The sequence below is a fragment of the Chanos chanos genome, chromosome 1 (assembly GCF_902362185.1).
Source record: "Chanos chanos chromosome 1, fChaCha1.1, whole genome shotgun sequence".
Taxonomy (NCBI): Eukaryota; Metazoa; Chordata; class Actinopteri; order Gonorynchiformes; family Chanidae; genus Chanos; species Chanos chanos.
The window spans coordinates 58,277,674-58,299,953 of record NC_044495.1 but is presented as its reverse complement, the minus strand read 5'-3'; the positions used below and the strand labels follow the sequence as shown (position 1 = coordinate 58,299,953).

The following is a 22,280-nucleotide window of genomic DNA, read 5'->3' as shown; positions in this document are numbered from 1 at the left end:
GAGAACCTTGCAATCTATTCCTTTTGAGCATCACCACTCATCTGTTTGAATATGTGATCACAAAATTATTTAGGAAGTTTAATCATATGGTTGGAAGTTACTAAAACAAACATGGTATGCTTGATTGCAGTTGTGCAATGACCAAAGCTGACCCCTCCATGTCATTACTTACACCAAGAAAAAAAGCACAAGAGGCCCATATGGGGATCAGACCCCTGACTTTGGCAATATTAGCAATGTACTCTAGTGCCATCTAGTGACACACCTGGGTAGTTCTGACTTGGTCTGGAGGGCTACATGGGCACACTTGGAATTAATGAACAATGAACAATGGTTGCGATGGTTGAGAATTTGACCTTTTTTTGAGCAACATCATGCTTCAATATCTAATCTCAAGTGCTTCTCAATGTCTTAAACTTATTTACTATATTCAGTCACTCCTTTAAGAGACGTTAAAAGTTTGCATGGATGAACGCCAAGAAAAGGATGCATTTAACAGTTTGAAAAAGTGTTAGCACAAGATGGTACAAGATTTACAAAATATGTTTAGAATCGACTAAATAAAACGTTTCAGTCAAACTGACTTTGTTTATGCACTGTTCTATTGTTTATGCACTATGTGGACATATACTCTCCCACTTGGCTATTTGTGACTGTCTGCTTTCATGAAAGCCAAGTCAAACTGCCACATGTTTTGACCCAAATTGTTTTGCTTAAAGCTCAAAGCCCTGTTTCCTGCATAATTACTTATTTTTCAAAGCAATGAAACCTCCTAAAACAACCTGCTATCCAGATTTTTTTGTTGTTTCAGATTCATAGTGTTCATGGCATTCTTTTGCCTTGCATACATAATGTCAGCTGAATGTTATGTACAATATGTTGTGTTTATTTTATTGCTCTAATAGAGAATAAACAAACTCTAAACTTATTTTTTCCCCTTTCTTTTGGAAGTTTCATGACGAAAGGAAGACAGTTGATGCTGGAGCTCTGGTACTTACCAGTGATAATTAGCGTAGGTTTATCCAAGCCAGCTGGCAGTTAACCGAAACATGTGTCCTCAGTGTCAGTGTCCTCTAATAAGACTAAACAAACAAGTAAGTAAGCAAATAAAAGAACCAAGAAAAGAATACATTCTTGATTTCCTGCTGTTAACTACGTCGGCGATGAAGCAAAACATAGTTGCCAGGTCAAAACGCACAGTTGTGAAGGTTACTTTCATCACACTGTGGCATGGCTGATTGTGATTCTGCTGTAAGGTGACCCCCTACTGTCATTACTGACATCAAGAAACAATTGAATGGCCCGTACGGGGATCGAACCCGCGACCTTGGCGTTATTAGCACCACGCTCTAACCAACTGAGCTAACCGGCCACACAGGATGACAGCTGGCCAAAAGCCACTTTATCTCAGACAGAGCAGAAATACCGACAAATGGGCATTTGTCACCACAACTAGCTTACAGCGCATTCCTCATTACAGTTCCTGCTGCTGCCATCTAGTGGTGAACTCCGTGATAGTTTTGGAAATATATATACTTTGCAAATAATAAGGCTGCTCATCTCACTGTAAATAAGTTAACTTCTTTATTTGTCACACACACTGGGAACAGTGAGCAGTGAAATTCAATCTCTGCATTTGCCCCATCCTATACACACACACTTGGAGCAGTGTGCACACACACACTAGATGCAGAAGCAGCCACAGTGTTGCACCCGGGGAGCAGTTGGGGGTTAAGTGCCTTACTCAATGGTACTCCAGCCACGAATGCTGAGGGAGTGTTGAGGAAAGGGAAAATGCTGTTCATTCACTCCCCCCGCCCACATTTTTCCAGCCGGTCCAGGGATCAAACTAGCGACCCTATCAGGCACAAGCCCACTTTTCTAACCTTTACACCACAGTAGGCTGCCCTTTAGACTGAATCTGACCTCGATTCGAACCGGGGTTGCCGCGGACAAAGAGTATTAACCACTATACGATCACAGCAGGCTAAAAGACTTTCGTCCCTGGGTGGGCTCGAACCACCAACCTTTCGGTTAACAGCCGAACGCGCTAACCGATTGCGCCACAGAGACATAACAACATATGCGCACTGGCTGGAAATCAAACCTGGGCCTCCCAAAGGGCAGGTGAGAGATCTACCATTCAACCACCAGTGCAGTAAGTGTACCTTTATTTATTTTAACTGTCAACAATAATACAATGTAGTCAGCTTATTTCATGCCCATATAGCAACATTTCAAAGAAAATATTTATATTCATACTTAAAAGAAAATCAAATGACAGGTTTAACATTGCAATCAATAGCTTATGTGTAGTTTGGTCCACTAAGCATTCCTGTTACGTGGTATATTTGATTGTGGTGTGCAATGACAAATACTAGCCTAAATTCTCAGGGTCACTTTAACAACATAAAGGGTTGGCCCGTACGGGGATCGAACCCGCGACCTTGGCGTTATTAGCACCACGCTCTAACCAACTGAGCTAACCGGCCACACAGGACAACAGTCAGCTCATAGCCCATTTATCCTAGACAGATGCAAAAATGCTGACAAACAGCTGAGATAACCGGCCACAACCCTAACAGTTGTCTGGTCTTCAGTCATTATATGCCCAATTCCGCCACCTAGTGGTCTACCCTGTCCTAGTTTTCAGCATAAACATGACTTGTAAGCAGCAAGAATATAACCTGTTTACACTAATCATTGATCGACTCCTTGAAAACAAACCCAGAAACAAACAGCTGAGATGCTTCTGCAAACATCTGAATGAGTTAATAAGCTTTCCCTCTCAACTGTTTGCTCCTTTCCACTGTGAAGGGGGGGGCTGATAGTCTACAGAGCACAGAGACAAGAGGAGTACGCGAGCAGCAGAAAACATGATGAGTGAAAGTCACTACCGAAATAGCATTTGGATGCAGTTTAATAACACAGACAGCACAAAGGCAGAATGCAGAAAATGGCAGATTTGTGATTATCAGCTCAGGACTCAGTCACTCCACAGACTATAACCTGCGCACACTGCTCCTGCAAGAGATCCAACGAGGGTCGCTGTTCGTGTGAGAGACCTACAAACCAAGGCCTGCTGAATGGGGACAACCCACTTTAAGAAAGTAATGTAATGTGTAGAAGATAATATGTAATATTCCAAATAAAGGAGAATTCACCAAAAATTATTTTGACTGCATGTACAAACAGAAATGCTGCAAAAAACCCCACAGTGTGTCAAATCTCAAAGAGGCCCTTAAAAATCCAACTGATTAAACAAAATGAAATTGCATGTTAGCTTTAGAGAAGCTCTGGAATAACAACACAATTGCACACATTTCACAACAAACACCATCTCACCAGCAAAATCCATACTCAATGTTCCCTGCAAGAAGTTAAACTACCAATTTCCAAGTAATAGTTTGAATATTCAAAAACAGTCATTTCTGACTTGGGGCCTGTGAACTGACTTACCGATGTGTTGAGACGTTGAGTTGAACTGTCAGTCACTTGTCTGCATGGGGCGGGGTGGGGGCAGGGGGGCACTTAACACTTAAATGTCTTCTCATTAGTCCAGTCCAAGGAACAAAAAAAATCTTCTATGCTACAACACTGTCAACAAAAAATATTCCAGTTTATACAGGTCCACCATCATCCATTGTGTACGATAACACCCACTCATGAACACTAACTACCTTTATGTCTCTCATGTGTTCACTTTCTGACTCCCTGTATCTATTCGAACATGTATGAAAGGACTTAAATCTGTTAAAGTAACTTCAACATGTTTGTCTCAGTATGTATAACACCTCTGTTAGTAGTTAGTATATGAAACAACGGGACTTAATCGATGTTGTTATATATTTCTCTGAGTCACGGTTACAAACGGGTCTTACCCAAGACAATGCGACTTCATACTGCTGAGGATTTTCCCAGAATTTTGTTAGGTTGCAGGCTCAGAAATCAGCACCCACCTGCGGGTGATTTTGAGTAGTGGCGGGCAGAACGGTAGAAAGAACGGCTCTGGTGGCGGGTGAATTTGCTCACTCTACTAGGCACAGAGGCGGGGTAAATAAAAGCAACAAGCAAACAATACAGTTCCAACAGAGCGTGATTTTTGATATTCCACAACGCAGATTGAACCATTGGACACTGAGGAGACACAGTGGGTTACAGAGGCAACTCGAGCATAGAACAGTTAAAAAGAATTAGGCTACCTCAAGTCGCTTAGGCTAATGTTTTGGCAAGAAAACAAATAAACAAACACCAAAATACAATGTGGTGCCACATCGCAGGTGCTAAGAGGTCTGCAGAGAAGACACAGTCCTAGGAGGCCATGGGCAAAAAAACATTTTTCATAAGAAGAGAAGAAAAGCCGACAATGGAGAGTTCCGTGATTGTTTTGTATACGATGAGGCATGTCTCATCTGTGAGAGCACACTTGGCAAGACACCACTCTGATGTACAGCTAAGGGAACAAACGGCTAACCTTAAACTAGGGAATCTAAAATTAGATTTAAAAAATCGCAGTATATCACCTTACTTCCAGTATCGCACGATATTGCAGTATATTGAATTGTAACCTCTGTATCGGGATACGTATGGTATCGCCAGATTCTTGCCGATCCACAGCCCTAGAATCCACCAGCAACAGTGGCAGGTGGACAAAAAAAGTTCATTTCCAACCCTGTTGCGTAGGCAGGAGTTCAGCAACGTTGACCTATAAAAAGAGCCGAGCCCTTTTAGCAGGAATGGCACTATAAGGAAAATAGTGAGCTATCTTTTTCTATATCCAATTTCAACAAAAGATGCCACACGAGAATTCGAATTGGCTAACAGGTTAATTTAATCTCAGATTATTTGCACCACGTATCCATCATCTGTTAACTAATCGGATAAATTCTGGTAAAATGATGCACATACGCTTATTCAGTTTTTGTTTTTTTGTTTTTTTTTTACACTCCACACGTCTAAAGTATAGGTATATTTGAATGCTCTCTCCACTCATTCATCTGTGTGGTTTTGTGTGTGCTACTATGAATAAAATTCTTGCCAGGACTCTTTGTCACTCCATTAGCTGTTTAATGTGTAAATAATGTGTAGTGTAGTTTATTTCATCTACACTACACATTATATAGTTTTATGTTCTCCAAGTTGCAAAACATGGAGAAGTCCTAAATTTGGTTGAGGTTATGGAAGCCAGGTAGAAGTGAAACATATTGGACAGTAATGTTTGTGTCTTAGCGTGTTCTCATAACCTTTTGCTGTCTGCTGACTATACTTTTGGCATCATATAAATTATGGCAGAATCATTGATCCAGTACTGTTTTGACAGAAAATACAAAGCAGTACTTCAATGTTAGATCAAGGATCATTCAATCACTCACAAGTGCAGTACTGAAGTGTTGAATCAATGCGGAATCAATGTTGGACACCGATGATTTTTACATGCTGAGTACATGACCAATACGATGAGCAAGATCAATACTAAACCAACAGCGGAGATGTTGATTTGATACTTTGTCTGATATTTAATCAACGTATCTTCAAGAAGAAGTTGCTATTTGGATTATAACCTGACTCATCCCACTGTTATTCTGTTTACTGTGTTTATTTCCTGCTTGTGAGTTAAAATTAGTTCCTGTAAGAGTCAGTGCCAGGAGTTGTTAAGCCATTAAACAGGAATAAATACCTAATCTAGTCAGTCTTGGCTTGTTGCCATAAATTTATCACCAATTTTCCCATTCAAACAAGTTACACTGCCAGATATTTTGCACAGGCCCTCTTCCGTGTTCTTGTGCTAGGATAACAAATGAACCAGGAAGGCTGAGGCGACACGCCCCACCGGCTTGTGGAGAAATCAAAATGTGACTTGTTGTTCAGTGTCAGTCTGCGTGGTAAAATGGGAGATGCATGTTCGCCTGCTCAGGATTCACTCAGCTGTCCAATCTGCCTGGACCTACTGAGGGATCCGGTGACGATTACCTGCGGACACAGTTACTGCATGAGCTGTATTAAAGGCTACTGGGGACCAGATTATGACACAAAGGTCTACTGCTGCCCTCAGTGCAGAGGAACCTTCACCCAAAGACCTGTTCTCAATAAGAATACCACACTGGCTGAACTGACTGAGAGACTGAGGAAGACAGGATTCCAGACTGCTCCTCCTGCTGTCTGTTATGTTGGACCTGGAGATGTGGAGTGTGACATCTGCACTGGGAGAAAACTCAAAGCTGTCAAATCCTGTCTGGTGTGTCTGGCCTCTTACTGTGAAACTCACCTCCAAACTCACTATCAATCTCCTGCCTTAAAGAAGCACAAGCTGGTCAAAGCCTCAGCACAACTACAGGACAGGATCTGCTCTCAACATGACAAACTAATGGAGATTTACTGTCGCACTGACCAAAGCATGATCTGCTATTTGTGTACAATGTATGAACACAAAGGTCATGATACAGCCTCGGTAACAGCTGAAAGGGTTGAGAAACAGGTAAGAGAAACAACAAAACTCTCTAGTTCAGGTAGAGATCAAATTAAGCCAAATTCTGCTTTCAAATATATGTTTGCAATCATTGAAAACTGGAGCAAGGTCCAAAGTAATAAAACACCAGTAGCCAACACCCATCAACAACACAGCACTGAAACAAAACAAAACATTTTTCACCTCGTAACACAGATCATAATTCTATACATAATAACGCTGTGGTTTAAGAATAATAATTCTACATGTTTGTTTAAGATTACTTAAATACATGCAAAACGATGTATAAGACAGGTTTTACAGAATATTTAGCCATCACCATGTTTTTTGCCCACAGAAACAGCTAGCAGAGACCCAGAGGAAATCCCAAAAGAGAATTCAGGAGAGAGAGAAGGAGCTACAGGAGCTGGAACAGACTGTGAAATCTCTCAGGGTGAGTGGTCAGCAGAGTACAAGATAACAGTTAGCTGCCGGAGGAACCATTTCAGTATTCAGTCAGAACTTTGCTTCAGTCAGTCAAAACTTTCCTTCAGTCGGTCAGTGAGGAGCCCGGTGCTGAGTCACTGTCCATTCCCACTGAGCTACACTGTGGAGAACAGGCTGTCTGGGCTTCCAGTAAGAGCTGAGTGAGAGTTCTGCTTCAAATGAACTCCCTTCCTCTCTGTGTGTCTCCTAACAGATGTCTGCCCAGGCAGCAGTGGAGGACATTGAAGACATCTTTGCTGAGATGGTCCGCTCCATTGAGAAAAGGTGCTTTGAGGTGACAGAACAGATCAGAGCTAAGGAAAACGCCAAAGTCAGTTGGGTTGAAGATCACGTTAAGAAACTGGAGCAGGAGATTGCTGAGCTGAGGAAGAGAAATGCTGAGCTGGAGCAGCTTTCACACACAGAGGATGACATGGATTTCCTCCAGGTAACATCACAGAATGAAGCGTCCCTCACAATGGATCTTGGAAAATTTGTGTGTCAATGTCTGCATGATGTGTGTTTGTTCATCCCTCTGTAGAGTTTCCAGTCCCTCTCTCTTCATTCGGGATGTAAAGAGTTATCCAGCATGAGAATTAAGCCAGTCTTCTCTTTTGAGAACGTGAAGAGATCTGTTTCTGAAATGAAAAGGAGTATCGAGAAATTCCTCTACGAAAAGGTGCTCAATGCACCAGAAAAAGGTTAGAACATTTCTATTTCATGGCAAACCTGGTGAGACATAAGTTCAAAGAAATTAATAAATGTAGTGTTGGACTTCAATGTTCTTCCTGCCTTCACAGATACCACGAACCAGATTTTCTTGTGTCCTGAACCCAAGACCAGAGAGGAGTTCTTACACTGTGAGTATATCATTGTTATCACACACACATTAAAAGAATTCAAACATTGGTGTAATTATGTGGCTTCTGATTCTCGATTGACTGAAAACATAACTGCAAGTATTAGTATTGATTCTCAACTTAAAATAGGTGATATCGTAATAACAACACAATACAGAAAAACAGTCAGTTAGTGACTCCAAACCTAAAATACAAGCATTCAAAAGAGAATGTCTGAAATAGAACTCTTTAGATTAGACCTGAACTTAATTTGTTTCTATTTTCATTTCTCTGATCAGATTCCTGTCAGCTCACACTGGATCTCAACACAGCCCAAAGAAAACTCTTTCTGTCTGAGGGGAACAGAAAGGTGACAAGGACCCATACGGCACAGCCGTATCCCAAACACCCTGAGAGATTTCACAGGGCAGGCCAGATTCTCTGTAGAGAGAGTTTGTCTGGACGCTGTTACTGGGAGGTTGAGTGGGATGGGTGGGTTTATATAGCAGTCTCATATAAAGGGATTGACAGGAAAGGGAGAGGTAATGAGAGTGTATTTGGACACAACGATCAGTCCTGGAGTTTGGAATGTGCTCCTTCCAGATACACTTTCAAGCACGATATTTATGAGACTAAAATTCCAGTAGTTCCTAACTGCTCCAGAATAGGAGTCTATCTAGATCACACGGCGGGAACTCTAGCTTTCTACAGCATCTCTGACGCAATGACCCTCCTCCACAGTGTCAAGACTACATTCACTCAGCCCCTCTATGCTGGATTTCGAGCTGATATACATTCCTCTGTGCAGATCTGATTGTCTAAAAAGCCATGTACCGATCTGGCTGCATTATCAGTGTCTGTAGATAATTATATGTACTGATTATGTGTATGTGTGAGTGAGAGAGAAAGAGAGAAAGAGAAAGAGAGAGAGAGAGTACTATGAGGGTCAGTAGCACTGGTGAGGCAGTAGAGCTTTAAGCAGCAGGACACAAACAAGAATCAGAGAACAAAATGGAAATAATGTTGTCACTAACTGGTACTTTTCACCACATGTGGTCTGTGTATCTTATAAATGTCATGTAACAGAGTGTATCGGTACATTGCGTAAGATTATAGTGACATCTGAACAGACATGGTTCATGATAGGAGAACTGTTTAACCTGATGGTCTTATTACCATAGATACAAAGAAAGCTTCACACCTTTGGCGCCGCGTTACTGTTGGAGCCAAGAGCAACTGATTAAGGCAAAATACAACCGGTAATGGGCAAATGGCAGCCATCACAGACAAAAAGGGGAATTTAGCATTAACACATAGATTCTGATTAGCATCAAGCATCGTTGTAAACCTATTGTCTGTTTGCTTCATGGTATAAAAGGCCGATCACGGTAACAGTTCTCTGAGTTAAGCTGCGGCGCAAGCAGACTTGCTGCCGGATCCCACCACCACCACCAAATAAAGCTTTTCTCCAAGCGCGCTTTTGCTCCGGTTCCTTTATTTGTAAAATCACAAGAAAATCCAACAATTGTCAATGTATCTTATAAATGTCATGTAACAGAATGTATCGGTACATTGTCAATGTATCTTAGAAATGTCATGTGTTGGAGTGTATCAGTATGTTGTCAGTGTATCATATAAATGTCATGTGTCAGAGTGTATAAGTACATTGTCAGTGTATCTTATAATTGTCATGTGTCAGAGTGTATCAGTACATTGTCAGTGTATCTTATAAATGTCATGTATCAGGGTGTATCAGTACATTGTCAGTGTATCTTATAAATGTCATGTATCAGGGTGTATCAGTACATTGTGAATTATGGTTTAGATACTGGACTCTTTCTCTCCATTGTCTTCTATTATAAACCCTTATTTCATGTCTGTTGCCAGAGCACATTTAATGTCATTTAAGTTTACATGCATCACATGTTTAAAATGACAATATGTTTATATATGTGACAACGTCAATAAAAATTCCCAGCTTTTGTTCTGTTTTGAGAGTAGTCAGGAAGCAGGTATCTCATATTTCACGGTCAGAATTGAAACTGTGTTAAATCACATGGTGGGTTTGGAAAGAAATACTTTGTGTTTGGCATTTTGCAAATACCACAAAGCTCTTAGTCACATAGCGTGTTGATTCCTTGTCCGATAAACAAAGGACTTTGACTTTGTTTTGTTTTCTGCTTTTTTTCTACTGCTGTTCATGGTTAAGTCGTCAGATATTTCTATATTAACTGACCTCTGATTTGCTGGACATATTTGTGACGACTGATATTTATTTTACTCTTTATATTACTCTGAGAGAGCCTAAAAATAAACTTGCATATAAAATCATGAATATTACATACACTGTGTGTTCCTTATACCAGTGCCTTTGGATGCAGAACATCTGTCATATAGTGCATGTGTTCTTATCTTATCTTAGGGTTTTTTCTTATATGTATATACGGTGTGTGTGTGTGTGTGTGTGTATGTATATGTATATGTATACATACATATATACACACACATTATAGGTGCACACACATAAAGGTTTAGCCAGAATAGTCTGCCTGTTGTGTCTTGGTCTTTAGGACTTCCCTCACCCTCGACAGAGCTGCTCATCCTGTTCAAACGGCAAGTCGGGAACCTGTAGTAGATGGTTACGATGCTGTTTAATACATGGGTTCTGTCCTCTGCCTCTGCTTGAACCGAATACGCAGGCCCATCTCCAACCCTCTCAACAGCTGTGGGTGCCCTCTCCTCCCAGTACGCATGGACTCTGCCTGGGCCTGCCAGGTCTCTGACCAGCACGCGACCTCTGAGGCCCAACAGTGTGTCAACAATGTTTTGTCACTCAGCGCATTTACATTTACACTTATAATATACAGTCTAATATTATTATATATAATATACCGTAAACAACTCTCTACACTGACATATGACTCTCTCCTTCCTTTTATGGCCACATGTCACTTCTTTTGACTTTTAATTCTGATTTTGATTATGTAGTGAATGGACCTTGAAAAAAATGTATCGTCAGCTATCCCAACGGGTTGTGATCAGTAAGGGAAAATGACTGGCACTTTTAAATGATTTACCGTTTTTATAATATTATCCTGACATCCTGCTGTCCTTCTCAGATTATTACCACATTCCAACATTTTCTGTGAAGCTCCAACCAAACGAAAGGTTAGCTAAAGAACTTTCCCCTCATTTCTGAATGACTAAAAAAATGACATTTTCACACACTCACCCAGTTTTGGTTTGGGTCTGTTCTGTTTGCAGAGCTAATATTTCCATGTATAAAAAGTCACAAGAGGTTATAGCTAAGTGTAAACCAGTTGGAACAGTATAACAGTCTTTCACATCCTAAACCAGTATACCACATCCTCAAGTTATGTTCCTGCTTTATTGACATATAGTTGTATTTACATACACTGGAAGTGAAGTTCATCCATAAAAAGTTGTTAAAAATCTTTATGGTGGAAAAGGGGGGAAAAAAATTCTCTGTCCTCTTTATCCCAGATTGATTTAATTTGATAACAATTATTTCTGACACCTTTACTCAGACTTGGACTTAAACTCAAGCAACAGGGACTCGAACACTACTGACACGTACTCACACTTGGACTCGAGCAGCGGAGACTTGAGACTCGACTTTGACTCGAGATATGTGACTCGACTACAACATTGCCTCCAGATCTGGGGTGTCCCTCACAATGGCTCTGCCCTGAACCTATTCTCCAACTGAGTTTGTTCTGCACAGTAACGGTCTAAAGACACTATAATTATGCGTTTGCAGATTAAAACCAAACTCATTATGATCTTCTCTTCTCAGTCTTTTTGAAGTACGTTACAGTCTGTGTCTGTGTCTGTGTTTTGTAGTCTGTGGACTACAAAAAAAGAAGTAAAACAACTCCTCACAAAAAACACCCCTCTTTCTCTTAATTTGTTCCTCTTTCTTCTACCCAACCCTCACACTCTGATCTATTGTTGTAACTTTCCAGATCCTCTTTTGTGATGTACATAATTTATGTGATCCCGATAAAGTTACTGACTTGACAACTTAGGCAATAAAATTAGAATAAAATAAAGTCTTTGTGAGACACCTACACAACACCTCCTCATTCAACAGGTAGATTCAGGCAGCTCCTCCTACTCTCTGGCATATTTCTTTGGTTAAATGAAACCAAAACCACTGCTCAGTGTCTGTGTGTACACTAAAATGGCAGAAGCTTCATCAGTTCAGGATTCACTCATCTGTCCTGTCTGTTTGGATTTATTTAAGGATCCAGTGACTATTCCCTGTGGACACAGTTACTGTATGAGCTGTATTAAGGACTACTGGGATCAGGATGATCAGAGAAGAGTCTACAGCTGCCCCCAGTGTAGGCAGATCTTCACCCCAAGACCTGTTCTTAAAAAAAGTACCACATTGGCTGAACTGGCTGAGAAACTGAGGAAGACAAGACTCCAGGCTGCTCCTCCTGCTGTCTGTTATGCTGGACCTGGAGATGTGGAGTGTGACATGTGCACTGGGAGAAAACTCAAAGCTGTCAAATCCTGTCTGGTGTGTCTGGTGTCATTCTGTGAAACTCACCTTCAGCCTCACCATGAATCTCCTGCCTACAAAAAACACAAGCTGATCAAAGCCTCCACACAACTACAGGACAGGATCTGCTCTCAACATGACAAAGTAGTGGAGATTTACTGTCGCACTGACCAAAAAATGATCTGCTATTTGTGTACAATGGATGAACACAAAGGCCATGATACAGTCTCAGCAGCAGCTGAAAGGTCTGAGAAACAGGTAAGAGAAGAATCTAAAAACTTTAGACTGGCTTTATTGTCATTTCAGCCATATACAGCTAGTACACAGTGAGATGAAACAACATTCCTCCAGGACCATGGTGCTTCATAGAACAGCATAGAGCCACAGGAGACGACACAGAACTGTGAGGGCTGGCCAGGGATTCAAACCTGGAGCTCCAGCTTGGAAACTCTGAGCTTTACCCTTGTGCCACAAATGGAGCGTTAGACTCTGATGCAGAGACAGAGGAAAGAGGAATTCAGTTAATGATTCTTTACGTGAAAATCAAGGCAGAAGTATCCAAGGTGAATCAGACGAAAAACAGGAAGACAATCTAGGTGGATATCCTACAAAAATCACAGAGCGTAGACTCGAGGAAAAATATCCAGAAAACTCAGGTTTAATCACTGGCCGTTGAGGAGTCTGATGGCTTGGGGGAAAAAACTTGCACAATCTCTGCGCTAGATTTATTCTCTGTAAAGTGTATTAGAGCTTTAGGAAAGGTTGTGTGTCCATGTCTGTGTTATTATCTCCCTGTAGTGTTTCCAGTCTCTCTCTGGTCATTCTGGACTTAAAGAATCACCCAACATGGCTGTCAATCCAGTCTTCTCTTTTGAGCATGTGAGGAAATCTGTCTCTGAAATGAAGAAGAGCCTAGAAAAAATCCTCAGTAAAGAGACAGTCAATATATCGAAGAAAGGTTAGAAATGTTTTTGTGAAATACCTTTATTAAAATCTGATTTTTTTGAGCAGTTAATAATATGCAGGGGATGGGGACTTTAAGTGTGTAAGGTGTGAAAAAAATCTCAAGGTTAGGTTATTAACGAATATAAGAGAGGTTTAATCAACTCAGCAATCTTTATTTCCATAAAAATCTATTTCTTCTCCCTAATCATCAAACATGAGATATACACAAACATTTTGTACACTGAATTAATCATTTCCAGAACAGCCAATGATTCCACAACAATCTAATACAACGTAATGTAACACAACAGAAACAATGCAGTCTCTCCTATACATTTCAGAGATTTTGTGTGAATTGTGCGAAAATTATAAAGGTTGTTTTTACGTACAATACATACAATTCATTTCTCCCGTCCCCATAGCTACTAAAGACCAGCTACTTGCTGAGCCCAAGACCAGAGCAGAATACTTACAATGTGAGTGTAGTGATAACACACACACACACACACACACACACACACACGCAATGAAAGGTTAATAACATTGTATTACCATTTCCAAATTATTAATTACAATATTCACAGTCATTTAAAAAAGTGAAACCTTGTTGAAAATAGGTTTTTGTTGTAATATTAATATTTTGGCAAACAGACACTTTAGATGTTAATGTGTGCGAGTGTTCAACACTGATACACATAGTTGATGTGAATTTGTGAGTGTTTAACACCAATATATATACAGTAGCCATGAATGTGTGAATGTACTCAACACAGTATATATATATATGTGTGTGTGTGTGTGTGTGTGTGTGTATGTATGTATATATGTATGTATGTATACACACACACACACACTGTATATACACTGTATATGTGTGTGTGTGTGTGTATATATATATATATATGTTTAATAGATGTGTAAATATATTTAACACTGACATATACAGCATATATGAATGTGTGAGTGTTCTGTGAATTACAATAAGCTAATGTCCTGAAAGTTTAACCTCAGAACTTTTGAAATCTGTTTGAAATGTCCTTTGTTTTTTCATCCAACCAGATTCCTGTCAGCTCACACTGGATCGCAACACAGCAAATGTACACCTCTGTCTGTCTGAGGGGAACAGAGAGGTGACAGGGACCAGAAGCGCTCAGCCATATCCTGATCATCCAGAGAGATTTGATTGGTGGATGCAGGTTCTATGTAGAGAGGGCTTGTCTGGACGCTGTTACTGGGAGGTTGAGTGGAGTGGTCGGGTTTTTATAGGAGTCTCATATAGAGGCATCAGCAGGAAAGGGGAAGGCAATGAGTGTGGGTTTGGGTACAATAATCAGTCCTGGAGTTTGGATTGTTCTTACTTGAGTTACACTTTCATACACAATGATATTAAGACCATAATCCCAAACGTTTCCAGCTGTTCCAGAATTGGAGTGTATCTGGATCACAGGGCAGGAACTCTGTCCTTCTACAGCGTCTCTGACACAATGACCCTCCTCCACAGAGTCCAGACCACATTCACTCAGCCCCTCTATGCTGGATTTTGGCTTAATATGTTGGCAACTGTTCAAATCTGCAATTAAAAAGTATCATTCCTGAATCAGACTGCAATGTCAGTGCCAACTGGAGATCAGATGTACTGTGTGTCTCCTGAACATGTGTGTGTGTGTGTGTGTGTGCAAGTGAGAGAGTAAAGCAGAGAGAGAGAGAGAGAGAGAGAGAGAGAGAGAGATTATCTGAAGACTATCTTGTGGTTTCGGTATCGTAGTGAAAACATCCGGAGGCTTCATAGTTTACTTTGTAAACTATGTAAGTAATGGAGCCTCTGGATGTTTTCACTACAGTACTGACTCTAGATCAGCTCATATGTTCCAAACATTAGAGAAGTGAAATCAAATCTCAAAGGAATTTTTGTGCTTGTGTTTTTCATTTTTGCGTTTTCTGTGTTTGATTTTCGATTTCAGAAATGAAATCAAAAGACAGTTTATTTTTAGTGTTTGTGTCATGACTGTGGGGAGTGTCGTTCCTTTTTTGGCCACAGGGGGTCCTCAGCCTTTTTGTTTTGTCCTTGTCACATGTTCAGTTTCCCTGTTCTTCATGAAGTTGTTCGTCTTCTGCCCAGGCAACCCCGGGGTTCAAAGCCCACCAGGTCTAGCCTTGTGAGAGTTTGTGCCTCTTTGAGCAGGTGTGTAAGGTTATGGGTATTAACTGAGGGGCGGAGTCAGGAGCACATGACAAAAATAAACAAACTGCACATGGTAAAGAAAACCAAAACAAACCTACAAGTGTCAACACTGGCAGACAGGGGAAGACAAAACACAAAGTTCATGAGGAAGTGCTGACACATTCATTCATTTTCTAAGCCACTTGTTTATTCCTTGTTGGGATATAATAGGAAAACTCTAAGATCAGAACATAAACCAAAAGCAATGGTATAAGGAAAATCTACCTTCAGAATACGTATTATATCCATCGATCAGATAAAGTTTTACCGTTAACCAAAGTCTAAACATATTGTGAAGATTGTGACTTTCAATTCCCAAGTTCAAAAAAAGTGAAAAGTGATGTAAATGAGTTTGATAAAAGGATTAAAGACAGTGAACTATGGTCACTGATAATTCGAAGTCATCTTTATAAACAGCACAATGCTTTCCACTGGCAGGCTGGATAAACATGTTTATGGACCCCCTTAGAAAGTCACCAACATTTGGCTGTTTTTTAAAAAAAGAAATTTCAGGAGGTGACTAGCTGTCTCTTTTTCCTACAGTATTTTAAATGAAAACAACGGAGGACTAGATGAATCACATTTGGCTACTGCTTTGCAGACTCTGTGCTCACCACTTTCCACTGATCTACAGACTGGTTCGCAGGAAGAATAACGAGTCAACCGACAACAACTACAGTCATATTTACAACATTTAAACACCAGTGTATTTGGGTACAAGACATGAGACTTCACATTCGTGAAAGCCAACGGATTCAATGATATTTATGCAAATTTCAAGGTATCGGATCGTTGGCTAAAAGAATCAACGTAGGATCGCATCATGATGAAACTTGTGATTTACACCCCTTGTTGAGAGTGGGTTTGGACACAGTAATCAGTCCTGGAGTTTCCTCTGTGTTACCCTCTGATTAATCCTTGATGATGGTGTCTTGATTATTATCCCTAACAGCATTCTGACTGAGTACAGCAGTGGAGTACAGCACACTCTAACCGGCAGAGTTAACCAGACACAAGTCATGTGTACTGATGTTACATTAATAAACAATGTGCTTTTGTCTGCAGCGTTGTTAAAAACAGCTTGTGCAAAAACTGACAGGGAGAACAGTCTCATGTTCAGCCTCCTAATCTTTTGTGAGTCATTACAACTCTCATTTCTGCCATCTAGTGGTATGGCCTATTATAGTTTTTAGAATAAACATGCTTGCCAAGCATGAAGAATCTTGTCTAACTGGTCATTTGGATCCGGTTTATTTGTCTTAAGCTGCCAACAGCAGTGTGACGTAGTTTGTTTATCTGGTTAGAAACACTATTTCCAGTGAAACTGCAGTTGGAGTTAAGAGTATATAATACAAATGTCTCATGGACTCCCCACACCTGATATTTATCAGCCAATCAACAACCTGAGAAACAATGTTTTGGGGCTTTCAAGCTCAACACAGCACAGTCTGTGACGAAGATACAAATGGGAAAAATGTCAAGTAATCAATACATTTTTATCAGCATTTCAGACAAATGTAAAACATTCTGTTTCAGTCAAGGTGTGGTGAAGATAGAACCAGATTGATCTAGACTGAGTTTGCTCTGCACAGTAACAGTCTTCAGACTGTATTACTTTATGCATAAGGACATGTTATTTACAGATTAAAACCAAACTTATTCTCTACTCAGGCTAATTGAAGTATGTCACAGATGCAATGTGGGAAAACAGTCAGAAAAACATTAAAAAGAAATACTAAAATCACTCTTCTATCTCCCTCCTTTTGTCTCTCTTCCACCCATCCCTCACTTCCTCTTCAGTCGTTTTAACCTCCCCGATTTTCTTTAATCTTGTAAAAATAAAAATAAATTTGCCAACAGCTCCAACATTCCTTTTCACTCACTCTCTGTGACACACCCAAATAACATTTCCTGACAAAACAGGTATATTCAGGCAGCTCCTCCTAGTTCTCCAGCACATATTTATGGTAAAATGAAACCAAACCACTGCTCAGTGTCTGTGTGTACAATAAAATGGCTGAAGATTCTTTATCAACTCAAGACCCACTCATCTGTCCTGTCTGTCTGGATTTATTTAATGATCCAGTGACTATTCCCTGTGGACACAGTTACTGTATGAGCTGTATTGAGGGCTGCTGGGATCAGAATGATCAGAGAGGAATCTATAGTTGTCCCCAGTGTAGACAGACCTTCACCCAAAGACCTGTTCTCAATAAGAATACCACACTGGCTGATCTGGCTGAGAAAAAAAGGAAAATAGGACTCCAGGCTGCTCCTCCTGCTGTCTGTTATGTTGGACCTGGAGATGTGGAGTGTGACATCTGCACTGGGAGAAAACTCAAAGCTGTCAAATCCTGTCTGTTGTGTCTGGTGTCATTTTGTGAAACTCACCTCCAGCCTCACTACGAATCTCCTGCCTACAAGAAACACAAGCTGGTCGAAGCCTCCACACAACTACAGGACAGGATCTGCTCTCAGCATGACAAAGTAATGGAGATTTACTGTCGCACTGACCAAAAGATGATCTGCTATTTGTGTACAATGGATGAACACAAAGGCCATGATACAGTCTCAGCAGCAGCTGAAAGGACTGAGAAACAGGTGAGAGAAGAGACTTAACTCTTTAGATCTGGATTTAGCTCTGATTCTTAAATGTGTACATACATTGCTCATAAATATTTCGCCTCTGAATTAACATGTACAAAACTCTTATACTGAATATAGCTGAGTTGACTGTTGAATATTTTCCATATAATAAAATGAACTGAGTCAATTACTCTGTGTGAGAGTTCAAGGACAAAAGGCTATAGCAGCCAACACCCATCACCACCAGAGAACGAATATCTGAGTAAAGCTCTTTGCAGGGAAAGAAAGACAAGTGTGTTGTTTGTTCACAGAGGCAGTTGGGGGAGACTCAGAGAAAATCCAGACAAAGAATCCAGGAGAGAGAGAAGGAGCTACAGGAGCTGAAACAGGCTGTGAATTCTCTGAGGGTGAGTAGTCAGCAGAGAGCAGTTAACTGCAAGAAGAACCATATGAACATTGTGGAGAACAGGCTGTCTGGGGTTCCGTAAGAGCTGAGTGAGAGTTCTGCTTCAAATGGACTCCCCTCCTCTCTGTGTGTCTCCTCACAGATCTCTGCACAGACAGCAGTGGAGGACAGTGAGAGGATCTTTACTGAGACGATCCAGTTGATTGAGAGAAAACGCTCTGAGGTGATAGAACAGATCAGAGTTAAGGAGAAGGCCGAACTGAGTCAGACTGAAGATCACATAAAGAAACTGGAGCGGGACATTGCTGATCTGAGGAAGAGAGACACTGAGCTGGAGCAGCTTTCACACACAGAGGATCACCTCCAGTTCCTCCAGGTAACATCACTAACTCTCTGATCATCTACAGAGTGAGGTGTCCCTAACAATATATCTGCTCTTGACTTATTCTCAACAATATGTATGAGAAGTATAGGAAAATTTGTCTCTCCATGTCTGTGTTCTGTGTGTTTGTTTATCTCTCTGTAGAGTTTCCAGTTTCTCTCTGTTCATTCAGGAGTTAAAGAGTTAAGCAGCATGACTGTCAATCCGGTCTTCTCTTTTGAGGATGTGAGGCAATCTGTCTCTGAAATGAAGAAGAGACTAGAGAAATTCCTCAGTGAAGAGACAATCAGTAGACCAGAAAAAGGTTAGAAAGGTTTTTTTTTCTTTTCTTTCTTTTTTTTTTTTTTTTTAAATATGTTTACTGAAATTATACTCTTGTCACTCATAGGGGGGTGTCATGTAATGGTAAAGTTATTAACAAATTTAAATTGTGTTTTATTTACTCAACAAAACATTTTTTCATTATAAAGTCTTTGAAATGAAAATGAAATTAGGGGAATTCCTCAATGAGGTTGTGAAGATATTAGAAAATGTTGGAAAAATGTTTTAGAAAATAAAGTGGTTGTAGAAATCCCCTGACAGTGAAAGATTTCAGGTTTTGAAAAATTTCCCCAAAGTCCAGTTCTTCTCCTCTCATGCTTTGTATTCAATACTTTCCTCCATAGTTAATAAAGACCAGCTTTTCTTACCTGTTCAGCCCAAAACCAGAGAGGAATTCTTAAAGTGTGGGTATCCTGATATCACACACACACACTCACACACACACACTACATCATGTCAATCCATGTGTAGATAAATGCTATATGATGGATGAATGCTGTGATGCTGAATGATTGTGGACAGTCAGTTTAGTAAAACACACATGTGAGTTTATCCTGTCAAACACATCACAGGGCTCTGGGACCATGAGAGGTTAATAGAAATGTAATATCATTAAAAAAATATTCACTACAATCTAAATTGAAAGCAAGTGCTACTATGATAACAATGTTTTGTCAAACACACACACATGTAAACAAACACTGATATATACAGCTTAAAGAGTGTGTGAGTGTTTAATGAGTCAAAGTTAATAACCTAAAATCTAAACTACATTCAAGAGACAATGCCTGAAAATGCAGTATTATCATGTTTTAGATTTGAATGACATTTCTTTTCTCTTGATCTCTCGTGCTAGATTCCTGTCAGCTCACACTGGATCCCAAGACAGCACATAAACAACTCCGTCTGTCTGATGGGAACAGAAAGGCGACAAGGACTAATACAGCTAAGCCATATCCTGATCATCCAGAGAGATTTCAAAAGCGGGGGCAGGTTCTCTGTAGAGAGAGTTTGTGTGGGCGCTGTTACTGGGAGGTTGAGTGGAGTGGGTGGGTCTCTATAGCAGTCTCATATAAAGACATCAGCAGGAAAGGGGAAGGTAAAGAGTGTGGGTTTGGACTCAATAATCAGTCCTGGAGATTAACCTGTTCTCACACTCATTACTCCTTCATGCACGACAACAATGAGACAAAAATGCCAATACTAGACAGCCATTCTAGAATAGGAGTGTATCTGGATCACAGGGCAGGAATTCTGTCTTTCTACAGCGTCTCTGACACAATGACCCTCCTCCACAGATTCCAGACCACATTCACTCAGCCCCTCTATGCTGGATTCTGGGTTTATGGATCTTGTCAGATTAAGAACCTGTCATGACTTTGGGGAGTGTTGTTCCTTTTTTGTCCATGTGGGGTCCTCAGTCTTTGTTTTGTGCCTGTTAAGTTCATTTTTGATGTATTGTTTTCACCTGTGTCTCTCTATTCTCTCTGTCTATTTAAGCCTCTTGTTTCCTTTAGTTCTTTGCCCAGTCTTGAGTTGTTACCTTGATCAAGCCTTGTTGTTAAACCCTGTTCTCTCTTTGTCCCCTGTTTTTGGATTAAGATTTTGCCTACTGTTTTTGGGACTTGTTTGCTGGATATCTCTGCCTACTGTTTTTTTTGACCCCTTGCTTGGATTGTTTTCTGATTTTTGTCTGTCTACTGTTTTTTGGACTTGGTTGCTTGATTTTATTGCCAACCAGTTTTGACTTCTTGCCTGGAACTGTTAGCTGATTTCACCTAACTCACTTTGGATACTTCTGCCTCAATTAGCAATTAAACAGCCATGGTCTAAAGGGTGGAGAACCAGGCTTATGACTGGAGGGTTGCCGGTTCGATTCCCAGGCCCAACATCCATGGCTGTGTGCCCTGTTCACAGTGTGTGTGTGCAATCACTGAAAACTTAACTTAAACAGTAACGTTAACTCTTTAACTGAACTACTCCTGCCTTGTTTTCTGCACGTGGTTCTTGCATTTTGTGGCATGAGGGTAAGCTACTGGGTTTCCAAGCCAGAACTCTGGGTTCGATTCCCAAGTCAGACATTACAGAACCAACTCTAAGGCTCTAATAACTGACATACCACAATACAGAGAAATGCATCTAAGGACACACAAAAAGAGACAAATTAAAGAGTTGAGCCAGGTGAAATGCTTTGCTTTTAATTCCATTTATTTACATATTTGAAATTAAGTTTGGTAAAGCGGCTGGTAGAACAGGGCCCAGTGTTTGTCTGTTTTCCTCTGGCCTCTGTCAGGGCAGTGTTTTAGTGTTTAACTGACAGAGAGTCACTCCCACACTAATTATTGGGCCTGTGAAATAACATGTATGAATGCTGATGTAAATTATTATAATGTGGTGAATTGTGATTGGATATTCTGTAAGGATCAGAGGCTCTGTTAAAACGGATTTCATCCTCAGTCAGTCTGTGCTGTCAATAAAATGATTTTACAGTGAATATCAAACACAGGTGAATTTTGCCGTGAATTGTAAAAATGAGTAGAAAAAAATGCATTCTATGTTCTGATTTCCAACATTTTGTGCACATGTGAGAGAGACAAACATCAGTGACTTTAGTGCTGATTTGGGGTTTGGGGTTCTGTAAAGCTCTTTTGTGACCTATTGTAAAAATAGTATAAAATAAAATATAATGAGATAAGATTCTCTCTGGAGTGAGACTGTTAAAGGCAGTGTTACTCTGTATGTGTGGATTCTCATTCTAAAGACTCTAAAACTCTCCTTCTGCCAGGTACATTATAGAGGCAGGTGATGAAACTCAACACCTTCATACACTTCTTTCCTACCAGACACAAATATACACACACACACACACACACACAAAAACCAGATGAGCTCAAAAGACTTGGAACGAGCTTTCATTCAGCCACAAAACTTACGCTGTGTCATATTTTTCATCATTCTTCAGTTTAAACCCCTTTGAAGATGAGGCTGTCCACCTGTAGACTAGTGTGGACATGGTGAAAAGAAGAGCACTGTGAGGATTTTGTGAGGTCCAAGTAATGTCAGCCATTACTCTCGAAGTGTAACCATATCCATAAACTCATGCAGTCTTTGAGAGTAT

The 22,280-nt window shown here is 40.4% G+C and overlaps 3 protein-coding genes and 3 non-coding genes across 11 annotated transcripts; 3 read left to right on the top strand and 3 right to left on the bottom strand.

Moving 5' to 3' along the window:
- Positions 1 to 1,298: 1,298 nt before the first annotated feature.
- Positions 1,299 to 1,372, bottom strand: trnai-aau (transfer RNA isoleucine (anticodon AAU)). Its single transcript has one exon. It is a non-coding gene; the product is annotated as a tRNA-Ile (tRNA).
- A 627-nt stretch (positions 1,373 to 1,999) lies between these two features.
- Positions 2,000 to 2,073, bottom strand: trnan-guu (transfer RNA asparagine (anticodon GUU)). The gene has a single exon. It is a non-coding gene; the product is annotated as a tRNA-Asn (tRNA).
- A 345-nt stretch (positions 2,074 to 2,418) lies between these two features.
- trnai-aau (transfer RNA isoleucine (anticodon AAU)) lies at positions 2,419 to 2,492 on the bottom strand. Its single transcript has one exon. It is a non-coding gene; the product is annotated as a tRNA-Ile (tRNA).
- Positions 2,493 to 5,887: 3,395 nt separating this feature from the next.
- On the top strand, positions 5,888 to 8,584 carry LOC115826686 (tripartite motif-containing protein 16-like). The gene is made up of 6 exons (XM_030790575.1): positions 5,888 to 6,475; positions 6,804 to 6,899; positions 7,146 to 7,379; positions 7,473 to 7,632; positions 7,732 to 7,791; positions 8,070 to 8,584. Exons 1-6 carry the CDS (start codon positions 5,888 to 5,890, stop codon positions 8,582 to 8,584), a joined length of 1,653 nt encoding a protein of 550 aa, XP_030646435.1.
- Positions 8,585 to 11,974: 3,390 nt separating this feature from the next.
- LOC115805623 (E3 ubiquitin/ISG15 ligase TRIM25-like) lies at positions 11,975 to 14,826 on the top strand. Its single transcript, XM_030766271.1, has 6 exons — positions 11,975 to 12,559; positions 12,924 to 12,957; positions 13,058 to 13,062; positions 13,100 to 13,259; positions 13,669 to 13,722; positions 14,306 to 14,826. Exons 1-6 carry the CDS (start codon positions 11,975 to 11,977, stop codon positions 14,824 to 14,826), a joined length of 1,359 nt encoding a protein of 452 aa, XP_030622131.1.
- A 2,654-nt stretch (positions 14,827 to 17,480) lies between these two features.
- On the top strand, positions 17,481 to 20,539 carry LOC115826643 (tripartite motif-containing protein 16-like). 6 transcript variants are annotated; one of them, XM_030790564.1, is made up of 6 exons: positions 17,481 to 18,068; positions 18,365 to 18,460; positions 18,602 to 18,835; positions 18,986 to 19,115; positions 19,516 to 19,566; positions 20,019 to 20,539. In XM_030790564.1, exons 1-6 carry the CDS (start codon positions 17,481 to 17,483, stop codon positions 20,537 to 20,539), a joined length of 1,620 nt encoding a protein of 539 aa, XP_030646424.1. The 6 variants fall into 6 exon arrangements, with proteins under 6 accessions (XP_030646424.1, XP_030646387.1, XP_030646418.1 ...); XM_030790527.1 differs by having other exon boundaries at positions 19,459 to 19,566; XM_030790558.1 differs by having other exon boundaries at positions 18,986 to 19,130.
- The last annotated feature ends 1,741 nt before the right edge of the window (positions 20,540 to 22,280 follow it).

What these genes read in the sequence shown, in the direction of transcription:
- LOC115826686 (XM_030790575.1), top strand. Translation starts at nt 5,888, where the DNA reads ATGGGAGATGCATGTTCGCCTGCTCAGGATTCACTCAGCTGTCCAATC. An exon ending in GCTCAATGCACCAGAAAAAG is followed by an intron (nt 7,633 to 7,731) that starts GTTAGAACATTT and finishes CTGCCTTCACAG; the next exon opens with ATACCACGAACCAGATTTTC. An exon ending in CAGAGAGGAGTTCTTACACT is followed by an intron (nt 7,792 to 8,069) that starts GTGAGTATATCA and finishes TTCTCTGATCAG; the next exon opens with ATTCCTGTCAGCTCACACTG.
- LOC115805623 (XM_030766271.1), top strand. Translation starts at nt 11,975, where the DNA reads ATGGCAGAAGCTTCATCAGTTCAGGATTCACTCATCTGTCCTGTCTGT. An exon ending in AGTCAATATATCGAAGAAAG is followed by an intron (nt 13,260 to 13,668) that starts GTTAGAAATGTT and finishes CCGTCCCCATAG; the next exon opens with CTACTAAAGACCAGCTACTT. An exon ending in CAGAGCAGAATACTTACAAT is followed by an intron (nt 13,723 to 14,305) that starts GTGAGTGTAGTG and finishes TCATCCAACCAG; the next exon opens with ATTCCTGTCAGCTCACACTG.
- LOC115826643 (XM_030790527.1), top strand. Translation starts at nt 17,481, where the DNA reads ATGGCTGAAGATTCTTTATCAACTCAAGACCCACTCATCTGTCCTGTC. An exon ending in CTGAAAGGACTGAGAAACAG is followed by an intron (nt 18,069 to 18,364) that starts GTGAGAGAAGAG and finishes GTTTGTTCACAG; the next exon opens with AGGCAGTTGGGGGAGACTCA. An exon ending in AGGCTGTGAATTCTCTGAGG is followed by an intron (nt 18,461 to 18,601) that starts GTGAGTAGTCAG and finishes GTCTCCTCACAG; the next exon opens with ATCTCTGCACAGACAGCAGT.